General features: G+C 46.9%; 2 protein-coding genes across 3 annotated transcripts in view; one reads left to right on the forward strand and one right to left on the reverse strand.

Annotated features, from left to right (window-relative positions):
* The window catches only part of LOC310756746 (uncharacterized protein), a 1,375,527-nt gene that overhangs the window by 267,490 nt on the left and 1,095,992 nt on the right, over positions 1 to 12,045 (reverse strand). The gene's annotated exons all lie outside the window — the stretch shown is intronic.
* Positions 958 to 7,887, forward strand: LOC310756846 (uncharacterized protein). Of its 2 annotated transcripts, none has more exons than XM_083601698.1 (4): positions 958 to 1,205; positions 3,374 to 4,168; positions 5,499 to 5,628; positions 7,013 to 7,887. In XM_083601698.1, the coding sequence occupies exons 2-4, from the start codon at positions 3,434 to 3,436 to the stop codon at positions 7,684 to 7,686; spliced, it is 1,539 nt and encodes a 512-aa protein (XP_083457824.1). In that variant the 5' UTR covers positions 958 to 1,205; positions 3,374 to 3,433; the 3' UTR covers positions 7,687 to 7,887. The 2 variants fall into 2 exon arrangements, with proteins under 2 accessions (XP_083457824.1, XP_083457825.1); XM_083601699.1 differs by having other exon boundaries at positions 958 to 1,201.

Consider the following 12,045-nt stretch of genomic DNA (forward strand, 5'->3'; position numbering starts at 1 on the left):
TGTTTGTGTTCATTGCTTTGATGTTTCTATGAAAGTAGAATATATATATATGTAATAAAATTATACAAACACAGACACATGCATATATACATATGAACATGGGAAGAGCCTGGTTTCTGGATCAGGCCAAAGTGGGCCCATTGAGCCCAGCATCCTGTTCTCCCGGTGACCAACCACATGCCCCCAAAGCGAAACCCGCGAGCAGAATCCGAGCACAAAAGCATCTTTCCCCTCCTGGTATTCAGAAGCGTTACTTCCTCCACGGAGCTCAAGGTGGTCTATGTAGTTCTCTGCCTCTCCATTTGATCCTTGCAACAACCCTGTGTGGTAAGGCTATATTGAGAGCTGGTGACAGCAAGTTTCATGGCAGAGTGGGGATTTGATCATAGGCCATTGCAGTAACCACTACACCACACTGTCTCTGTGTGTGTGGCAGGCTCAGTAGGTTAGAGCAGGTGCTGACAATGCCAAGGTTGCAGGTTCGATCCCCGTATGGGACAGCTGCATTGCAGAGGGTTGGACTAGAAGATCCTAAGTGATCCCCTTCCAACTCTGAAATTCTGGGATAATAATAATAATTATAATTTATTTATTCATTCATTCATTCCCTGCCCATTTGGCTGTGTTTCCCCAGCCACTCTGGGCAGTTCCCAGCAGAATATTAAAAACACGATAAGACATCAAACATTAAAAACTTCAGTAAACAAGGCTGCCTTCAGATGCCTTCTAAAAGTCAGATAGTTTATGCTTCTATAATTCTTCAACATTTCCTATTCAAAAAACATTTCCTATTTGAAACCAAAAACCAAAAGGAACCAGCACAAAATGTTTAGAATGATTTAAACGCAATCAATCAATCAATGTATAGAATAGATAAAATGCACATTTCCCATCTTGTGCTCCACCCACTGAACCTCACAGCCACGCGAGGGCAAACACCCGCAACCCACTCAAAGTGTTCGAAGAGTTAAAACCAGCGAGCTCCTTGCGAGTCCTAGAGGGGTTCTGGGAGGTGTGTTTAGGCTTCCTAGGGTGGAAATGCGGAAGTGTGGGTGTGCATGTTTTGGTGTGGGGATGTGCAAGAGAGAGAGGCAGGCGAGGCAGGACGTGAAAAGTCACAATTTCACTTCCTGTGTGCCATTTCTTCCTTTCCAGCTGGTTGGAGGCTCTTATAGAGAGAGAAAGTGTGTGTGATTTTGGGGTGAGTTCTTGGAAATTGCTTCAAATGGCAGATTGTGCTTTTGCTTGCTTTCTTTTTTTAAGGGGGAGGAGAGCTGCAAGAAGTTAAGAAGCGAGAGGGAGGGATTCCTTCGGGGACTGGAAAGAAACGAGCAGCCAAGGTTGCAAGGAGCAGGTGCCTTGCAATATTTGCAGCCCCCAGAATCTCTAGGTTTGGGCAAGCGATGCCCACTCCACCCCCCGCAACCCTGGCAAGCCACTGGCTGTCATTGACGACAATGCTGAGCTGCACATGGACCCAGGGGTCTGACTCTGTGCAGCTTCCTGGGTTCCACTGCATAGAAATGCCAGTTGCTGCAAACCAGCAGGAGGGGGAGAAAGTGCTCTTGCCCTCAGCTCCTGCTTTCCCACAGGTTGGCCACTGAGAACAGGACACCGGACTTAGAAGGGCCGCTGGCCTGATCCTGAGGGTTCTTGCGAAAGTCAGACTAGGATAAGAGCTGGGAGTGGCCGCCGGAACCAAATAACACCGGTCCTGAGAGATCTGCATTGGCTCCCAGTACGTTTCCGAGCACAATTCAAAGTGTTGGTGCTGACCTTTAAAGCCCTAAATGGCCTCAGTCCAGTATACCTGAAGGAGCGTCTCCACCCCCATCGTTCAGCCCAGACACTGAGGTCCAGCACCGAGAGCCTTCTGGCGGTTCCCTCATTGCGAGAAGCAAAGCTACAGGGAACCAGGCAGAGGGCCTTCTTGGTAGTGGTGCCCTCCTTGTGGAACGTCCTCCCATCAGATGTCAAGGAAATAAGCAGCTATCCTATCTTTAAAAGACATCTGAAGGCATCCCTGTTTAGGGAAGTTTTTAATATTTAATGCTGTATTGTTTTTAACACTCAATTGGGAGCCGCCCAGAGTGGCTGGGGAAACTCGTTGGGTGACCGTGGGCTGGTTGCTTTCTCTTGATCCAGCCTACCTTCCAGGGCTGTCGCTAACATGAGAACATGAGACAAGGCTTGCTGCCAGATTGTGCTGAAAGCCAGCAGTGGCCATTGTCTTCCATTTTATAATGTAGCCCCTTGGAGCAACAGCAAGTATAAGATGTGTCAGGTGATCCTTATGATGTTTACAGTGGATGCTCGGGTTGCGAACGTGATCCATGCGGGATGGGTTTCGGCGTGTCCGTAACCTGAAAAAACACAACCTGAAGCATCTGTAACCCGAAGTATGACTGTATTTTGAAGCCATGAAAAGCTATGCTATCCGATTTCTGGGGATCAGAACTATCTTAAAGGAAGAGGAGCAGGCCAGGTTGTATTTTTCTGGACAGTTGGCAACTGTACATTGGGGTCTTCTTTTAAGAACCACCTGATATATTTTTAGGACCGCCTTATTTTAGTGATTGCAGGTACTTTTACTCTGGGTGTTTTATGATTTATTAATTTTTAGACTACTGTTTTCTCTTCTTTTCTGCAATTGTTTTGGAGTTGCTACCTCAAGTGGTGTATTTTATTGCAAAGGTATGGAGCCCTTTTTCACCCCAAAGGCCAAATTCTCTTATGGAAAATCTTCCAGAAGCCACTTGCACAGGGCCGGATATAGCAGTTTTAAAATGCAATATTATAATCAGTTAAAACACCTAAAGGGGGTGAAAATCGGAGCCAGTAAAGGATCTAGGCTGGGAAGAGTCACAAGAACCAGACAGAGAAGATTGAAAGGCCACATTCTCCTTCCCCTCCCCACAGACTTGAGATTGCTCTTTTTGTAAGTGCAACAGCAGGGATCATTCAGTTTGTAACGTAAGGGTTAATTCTGATACCAGTAAGTCAGCTTGGCAACCAGGCAGAGTGGCATGAGGTAGCAAATGCTGTGATTGGCTGTGTAGTTCTGAGCGAGTTTTTCTTCTGTATGCTTGGGTCAGTGTCTCCCTGCTACAGGCAAGGCTTGAAGTACAAAAGACTTCTCTATGTTTTTTCTCCTCAGATCATACTCTGTAGTATGTTTTCATTCCTGTGGGCTTATTTTGTTCAGTTTTCTCAGTAAAGTGTTGTTGCAGGACTTCTCTCCAGACTCTTGTCAGCCTTGTTTGAGTGTCTTTGCTAACATTTCTAATAAATCACTCGTATTTCTCTGAGACCTGGGGCTGTAGGGTGGCATATAAATTTAATAAGTAATAATATAAATGCCTCTTTTACCCAGGGAGCCAGGACCTCCTGTTCAGCCCCCTCTGTGATCTTGCGCGAGAGGCTTGCGCCAGGGATGAAAATGGAGGAACCAAGCCAAGCAGCCCCCAAACCGGTGGAGGGAGCAGAGAGTGTGAGGAAACACCACCAGAGGGGCTGCATCCGGGAATTCCTGCAAAAGATGCCGTCCCAGCACCAAGTGAAAGAGGAAGGAGGGGAAGGGATCCTTCAGCGCTGGGAGGTCCAGTGGCAGGAGTTCCTGAAGGAAGTGGAGTCCCCTCATGTGGGTTGGGGGGTCCCGCAGCCACCAGAGGAGCCCACCCCCTGGGACGACACCAAGGCCTTCTTCGCCTCCTTCGAGCAAGTGGCCGAAGCCTGCTGGTGGCCCCGGGACGAGTGGGCAGCTCGGCTCTCACCGGCCCTCAGCGGAGAAGCCGAGCGGGCCTTCCGCAGGCTGGAGGGCCGGGACAGAGAGGATTATGGGAAAGTGAAGGCGGCCATCTTGCGCGGGGACGCCATCAGCAGGGAGAAGAACCGCCAGTACTTCCGGCGCTTCTGCTACCGGGAGGCCGAGGGGCCGAGAGGGGCCTACAGCCGCCTCCAGGAGCTCTGCCGGCGGTGGCTGAAGGTGGAGAGGCACTCCAAGGAGCAGATCCTGGAGTTGCTGATCCTGGAACAATTCCTGACCATCCTGCCTCCAGAGATCCAGAGCTGGGTCAGGGAACGGGGGCCAGAGACCTGCTTCCAGGCAGTGGCCCTGGCTGAGGACTTCCTGCTGAGGCAGCAGGAAGCAGAGCAGCCAAAACCTCAGGTGAGCTCCTTGTGTTCTTTGCTTTCCCCAAGTTGGGAACAGATGAGCAGCCAGTAACCTGGGGAAGGGGGGCAGGTTTTTATTTTTTTTATTATTCATTAAATTTCTATACCACCCTTCATCCAAGCATCACAGGGCTGTTTATATTATAATCATAAAAAATACATAACATAATAACAAGCAAACATAATAACAAGCAAAACAATTTTTAAAAACCCATAGGGTAAAAGGCCGTTGATTGTTTAATTAGCCAAATGCCTGGGGCTGCAAAGGCTGCAGATAAAGTGAATCAGATGGGCGGGAAATTTTGTAACTGGTGTTTCATTTGGATACTTGTCATTGACCATAATAAAATGACTTGACTTGATTCGGTTGGCCATTAGGTAGCTGACACATTTCCAAGCGCTGTCCAACTAAAACACATTCTCCAAATGTTACAGTGCATTTCTACAGCCAAGTAACAGGTACAAAAATTGTGCTGACTCTTACTGTTTATTATTATTATTATTTGTTTGTTAAATATATCACCCCTTATCTGTAGACCTCAGAGGGGTTCACAGCATAAAAATACAGTGGTACTTCGGGTTACATACGCTTCAGGTTACATACGCTTCAGATTACAGACTCCGCTAACCCAGAAATAGTACCTCGGGTTAAGAACTTTGCTTCAGGATGAGAACAGAAATCGTGCTCTGGCGGCAGTGGGAGGCCCCATTAGCTAAAGTGGTACCTCAGGTTAAGAACAGTTTCAGGTTAAGAACGGACCTCCGGAACGAATTAAGTACTTAACCCGAGGTACCACTGTACATTCTAAAAACACAAAATACGTAATAAAAACACGAACAAAACCAAAACAAACCAAGAATCCTAGCTCTCCCCCTCCCAAAAACACATTTAGAAGGATATAGGATGTTAATCAGCCAAAGCCCTGGTGGAAGAGGAACGTTATATGCCCAAAGCTGTATAATGAAGGCGCCAGGTGAGTCTCCCTGGAGAGAGCATTCCACCAATCATCATCTTGATCAAAACCCAATATATAGATATATTTAAAATAAAAAGAACCGGTGAACCTATGTAAAAATGTGGAGAAAGGAACTTGAAAGACTGAGAAGGCGAGAATAATAAAGGACAGCATCTCCCATCCGTAATCGCAAACCTTTCCTCTGTTGCTCATGTGGTCCCTTGCTGAAAAGCTGATGGGCTGGAGGGGAACTTGAAGGGCTAGGGGAAGTCTGGCGGAGGGCTGCATGCAACCTGTGGGTCAGGGGGGGTTCCCACTCCCCCCCCTGCTCTAAATCCTGTCCTTAGAGAATCTCCTCTGCTATTTCAGGTAAGCGGGCCGTTTGAGGAGGTGGTCTTGAGCTTCTGTGAGCCAGAACTGGTTCCTTCTGACCCTGTCCACCGACAGATGCGCCGGGAGGCCAAGCAGGAAGCTGACCGCGGAGAGGCCCTCTTGACAGGTGAGGATGGCAAAGGTGTGTCTTAAGGCGCTTGGAATAGGTTGGAAGGTTCAGGACCGCCGAAAGGATGTCCTTCTTCACTTAAGCTCATAGTTAAGCTGCCTCGTTCCCAGGAGGCAGTGTTGGCCCCCAAACCTGGGTGCCTTTGAAAGAGGATTAGACAAATTCATGGGCGGACAAGGGGATCACATCCCCTTTAGTCAACAGATTGACAATATGACAACAAAAGGTTATTTATGTAAGTTAAAAGGTAAAAGGACCCCTGGATGGTTAAGTCCAGTCAATGGCGACTATGGGGTTGCAGCGCTCATCTCGCTTTCAGGCCGAGGGAACCAGTGTTTGTCCACACACAGCTTTCCATGTCATGTGGCCAACATGGCTAAACCGCTTCTGGTGCAACAGGACACTGACAGAAGCCAGAGCATGTGGAAACGCCATTTACCTTCCCCTCCGCAGTGGTACCTATTTATCTACTCGCACTGGCGTGCTTTCGAACTGCTAGGTTGGCAGGAGCTGGGACAGAGCAACGGGAGCTCACTGCGTTGCAGGGCTTCAAACCGTCTACCTTACTGCAGCCCGTGTTTGGTTAGCCCAGAAATGGAAAACGAGTGAAGTCCCGACTAAAGAAGAATGGCAACTTAAGCTGATGGAATATGCATAGGTTGCAGACTTAACATATAGAATAAGAGAACAAGAAGAACATACGTTTAGAAAGGATTGGGAAATGTTTATTGAATATATGGGGTGAAATTATGTACACTTGAAAATGTTAGCAACATTAAGATAAATTCAACATTGCTAATAAGCTTTGATGGAAGGAATAATGGAATACTGAATGGTTTAGTTTATGTAAAATATGCAGGGATTTATGATATGCAAAATGAACCATGGAAAGTGAAGAAGGGAAGTCACTGATATTTTAAGGATGTTTAAATGAGTATTCAAAAGTGTAAAAGAGAAAATTTAATAATATATATATTCAATAAACATCTTCCAATCTTCTTTAAACCTATGTTCTTCTTGTTCTTTTATTCTATATGTTAAATCCGCAAGCTGTGTATATCCCATCCGTTTAAGTTGCCATTCTTCTTTGGTTGGGACCTCGCTCGTTTTCCATTTTTGGACTAACAAAACACGGGCCGCAGTTGTTGCATACATAAATAACTGTTTTTTGACACCTGGGAATTTCCATCTGAATTACCCCCCACAAAAAAGACACTGGTTGTTGTTGTTTTTAAGTACTTTTAAACATTTTTTTCAGTTCATTCTACAATTATTTCTCAGTTCTCTTTTACCCTTTTACAAGTCCACCACATATGAAAAAACGTACCCTCAACCTCTTTGCATCTCCAGCACTTATCTGAAATTTTATTTTCCCGTTCAGGAGCTAAAGGGTGGACGAACATCAACGAAGCGGAGAGGTACGCCCTGGAAGATCGCGAGCATCTGTCACCACGTGGGACGTCGGTTTGGAGAGCAGGAGAGAATGTTTCCTGTTTCCGCGAGCAGGGAAGCGCTCCAAGTGGGCACCAGGAAGCGGACTTGGGGCGAGAAGTCGGTGTGTCTGTCCCGTTTGGGGGCACATTCCAGGATCTGAAGGAGGATGCACACCAGCGGAGGAGTCACACTGGTAAGAGACCAAGCGTCTGCACCGCGTATAGGAAGAGGTTCGGCCAGAGCGCGAACCTCCTTAAGCACGAGAACATCCACTCGGGAGAAAAGCCATTCAAGTGCTCCGACTGCGGGAAGCGGTTTGGCCAGAAGTTCCACCTTCTCGGGCACCGCAAGAGATGTGAGAGCGAGAGGCCTCACAAGTGCCCCACCTGCGGGAAAAGGTTCTCTCGCAGCTCCTACCTTAACACTCACCAGAGAATCCACACGGGGGAAAGACCCTACGAGTGCTCGCGGTGCGGGAAAAGCTTTAGCCAGAAAGCTAACCTTAACACGCACCGCAGGATTCATACGGGGGAAAAGCCCCACGAGTGCCCGGTGTGCGGGAAAAGGTTCTCTCGCAACACTTGCCTTAATAGACATCAGAGAATCCACACTGCACGTTAAGCTGTAAAGATGGCATGGACTGCAGGGGGGTTATTTTTCCATGGCTGCGGGGTGAGGTGCAGGAGATCAGTACTGCCAATGAGTGATTGAGAGGATTGCTCACCCGGGCTAAACTTCAGTCGCAAAAATGTCCTCTGTTTAGACATTGTGTAATGCAGGAGCATTCGGTTGCTAACACAATAAAGAATATTCTCCATTCCTTCCACGGCTATTTTGATTTTTTATTTATTTATTTTTTGGAGCAATTGTATATGCGCGCACACACAACCAAAAAACAATCAAGGGGCCAGAGCAACTCTCCTCGAAGGAAAAGTTACACCCTTTAGGGCTTTTTAGCGCAGAAGAATAAAAAGTGAGGAACGTGATGGTGGAGGGGTATATTATGCAGGTTTTGGAGAAAGAGGTTTTTCACCCTCTCTTATAAAATAATAATAATAATTTATTATTTCATAGAATCATAGAATCATAGAGTTGGAAGAGACCACAAGGGCCATCGAGTCCAACCCCCTGCCAAGCAGGAAACACCATCAGAGCACTCCTGACATATGGTTGTCAAGCCTCTGCTTAAAGACCTCCAAAGAAGGAGACTCCACCACACTCCTTGGCAGCAAATTCCACTGTCGAACAGCTCTTACTGTCAGGAAGTTCTTCCTAATGTTTAGGTGGAATCTTCTTTCTTGTAGTTTGGATCCATTGCTCCATGTCCGCTTCTCTGGAACAGCAGAAAACAACCTTTCTCCCTCCTCTATGTGACATCCTTTTATATATTTGAATATGGCTATCATATCACCCCTTAACCTCCTCTTCTCCAGGCTAAACATGCCCAGCTCCCTTAGCCGTTCCTCATAAGGCATCGTTTCCAGGCCTTTGACCATTTTGGTTGCCCTCCTCTGGACACGTTCCAGTTTGTCAGTGTCCTTCTTGAACTGTGGTGCCCAGAACTGGACACAGTACTCCAGGTGAGGTCTGACCAGAGCAGAATACAGTGGCACTATTACTTCCCTTGATCTAGATGCTATACTCCTATTGATGCAGCCCAGAATTGCATTGGCTTTTTTAGCTACCGCGTCACACTGTTGGCTCATGTCAAGTTTGTGGTCAACCAAGACTCCTAGATCCTTTTCACATATACTGCTCTCAAGCCAGGTGTCACCCATCTTGTATTTGTGCCTCTCATTTTTTTTGTCCAAGTGCAATACTTTACATTTCTCCCTGTTAAAATTCATCTTGTTTGTTTTGGCCCAGTTCTCTAATCTGTCAAGGTCGTTTTGAAGTGTGATCCTGTCCTCTGGGGTGTTAGCCACCCCTCCCAGTTTGGTGTCACCTGCAAATTTGATCAGGATGCCCTTGAGTCCATCATCCAAGTCGTTGATAAAGATGTTGAATAAGACCGGGCCCAAGACAGAACCCTGTGGCACCCCACTAGTCACTCTTCTCCAGGATGAAGAGGAACCATTGATGAGCACCCTTTGGGTTCGGTCAGTCAGCCAGTTACAAATCCACTGAGTGGTAGCATAGTCAAGACCACATTTTACAAGCTTCTTTACAAGAATATCATGGGGCACCTTGTCAAATGCCTTGCTGAAATCAAGGTAGGCTACATCCACTGCGTTCCCTTCATCTACCAGGCTTGTAATTCTGTCAAAAAACGAGATCAGGTTAGTCTGACATGACTTATTTTTCAGAAATCCATGCTGACTATTGGTGATCACAGCATTCCTTTCTAGGTGCTCACAGACTGTTTGCTTAATGATCTGCTCCAGAATCTTCCCTGGTATTGATGTCAGACTGACTGGGCGGTAATTATTTGGGTCCTCTCTTTTCCCCTTTTTGAAAATAGGGACAACATTTGCCCTCCTCCAGTCTGCCGGGACTTCGCCTGTTCTCCAGGAATTCTCAAAGATGACTGCCAGTGGTTCTGAGATCACATCTGCCAGTTCTTTTAATACTCTTGGATGCAGTTCATCTGGCCCTGGAGACTTGAATACATCTAAACTAGCCAAGTAGTCTTGTACTATCTCCTTAGTTATTCTGGGCTGTGTTTCCTCTGCTGAATCATTTGCTCCAAATTCTTCAGGTCGGGCATTGTTTTCTTTATCGGAGAAGACTGAGGCAAAGAAGGCATTGAGGAGTTCAGCCCTTTCTGTGTCCCCTGTTTGCATTTCACCATCTTCTCCTCTGAGTGACCCCACTGTTTCTTTGTTCTTCCTTTTGCTACGAACATACCCATAAAAGCCTTTTTTGTTGCTTTTAACCTCTCTAGTAAGCCTGAGTTCATTCTGTGCTTTAGCTTTTCTGACTTTGTGTCTACACGTGCTGGCTATTTGTTTGAATTCCTCTTTGGTGGTTTCCCCCCTTTTCCATTTTTTGTACACATCCTTTTTTAATCTTAACTCAGTTAAAAGTTCTTTAGATAGCCACCCTGGCTTCTTTAGGCACCTTCCATGTTTCCGTCTCATTGGTATTGCCTCAAGTTGTGCTTTTACTATCTCCCTCTTAACAAACTCCCAGCCATCATGAACTCCCTTTCCTTTTAGTATTACTGTCCATGGGATCTCACCCAGCACTTCCCTAAGTTTTATGAAGTCGGCTTTCTTAAAGTCAATAAATTGAGTCCTAGTATGCTTGGCTGCTCCTTTCCGCTGTATAGTAAACTTCAGAAGAGCATGATCACTTGTGCCTAATGATCCTTCCACTTCTACCCCACTAACCAGGTCATCAACATTGGTTAGGACCAGATCTAAAATGGCTGTTCCTCTTGTTGCTTCTCCCACTTTCTGGACAATGAAGTTATCTGCAAGGTTTCCCCAGCCACTCTGGGCGGCTTCCAACAAAGTTTTAAAAATAATACAGCGCCAGACATTAAAAACTTCCCTAAACAGTTGTCTTTTAAGTTGTCTTTTAAAAGTAAAATAGTTGTTTATTGCATTGGGAGGGTGTTCCATAGGGTAGGCGCCACTACCGAGAAGGCCCTCTGCCTGGTTCCCTGTAACCTCGCTTCTCGCAGGGAGGGAACCACCAGAAGGCCCTCGGCGCTGGACCTCAGTGTCTGGGCTGGATGATGGGGGTGGAGACGCTCCTTCAGGTATACTGGGCCAAGGCCGTTTAGGGCTTTAAAGGTCAGCACTAACACTTTGAATTGTGCTCGGAAACATAATGGGAGCCAATGTAGGTCTTTCAGGACTGGTGTTATGTGGTCTCGGCGGCTGCTCCCAGTCACCAATCTAGCTGCCGCATTCTGGATTAATTGCAGTTTCCAAGTCACCTTCAAAGGTGACTAGAACTTGTGGGCACCCAGTGAAGGCAAATGTCAGAAGAGTCAGGACAGGCAAAATAAAGAGACTTTTTCACTCAGTGCACACAGTTAAACTACAGAACTCCCTCCCACAGAGGCAATGAGAACCACCAGCTTAGCTGGCTTTGTGAAGAACGTGGACAGAGGGAAGTTCTTCTTTCCTGCCCATACCACTAACGTCCAGTGAAGCTGAATGGTGGGAGATCCAGGAAAGACAAAAGGCAGGACATCTTCATCTGACATACACAAAAAATGGCAGCATCTGGTTCTGCAAAGGGAGCTGGAGAAATCCGTGGAGGTTAAGGCTATCAGTTCCTTCTTGGGCGATCCCTCATAATCAAGTAGAAGGGACACGGGTGGTGCTGTGGTCTAAACCACAGAGCCTAGGACTTGCTGAGCAGAAGGTCAGCGGTTCAAATCCCCATGACGGGGTGAGCTCCCATTGCTTGGTCCCTGCTCCTGCCAACATAGCAGTTCGAAAGCACGTCAAAGTGCAAGTAGATAAATAGGTACCGCTCTGGCGGGAAGGTAAACGGTGTTTCCATGCGCTGCTCTGGTTCGCCAGAAGCGGCTTAGTCATGCTGGCCACATGACCCGGAAGCTGTACGCCGGCTCCCTCGGCCAATAAAGCGAGATGAGCGCCACAACCCCAGAGTCGGCCACGACTGGACCTAATGGTCAGGGGTCCCTTTACCTTTTACCATAATTGAGTAATATTGTCTTCCAAGAACACGGTTTTAACAGTGAGTCTGTAAGTGACTGTGGAGGCCGATTCTGGATCCGCACATCCTTCCACAGTGGGGAAACAGGTTTCCAGGCGGTAGTAGATCATGGTGAGTGTTTGCCAAGCGTGCCTTCCTCTTAGCATGTTTCTCCCTTTCATCCTGAGTTCAAGCGTCTTCAAAGCCCATGACACCATTGGTAAAGGCTGTTCTCCAACTGGAGCGCTCGCAGGTCAGTGTTTCCCATTTGCTGGTGTTTATACTCCATTTTTAAAGATTTGCCTTGAGAGAGTCTTTAAACCTCTTTTGCTGACCCACCAGCATTACGCTTTCCATTTTTAA

The sequence above is a fragment of the Podarcis filfolensis genome, assembly GCF_964270895.1.
Source record: "Podarcis filfolensis genome assembly, chromosome: 2".
NCBI lineage: Eukaryota > Metazoa > Chordata > Lepidosauria > Squamata > Lacertidae > Podarcis > Podarcis filfolensis.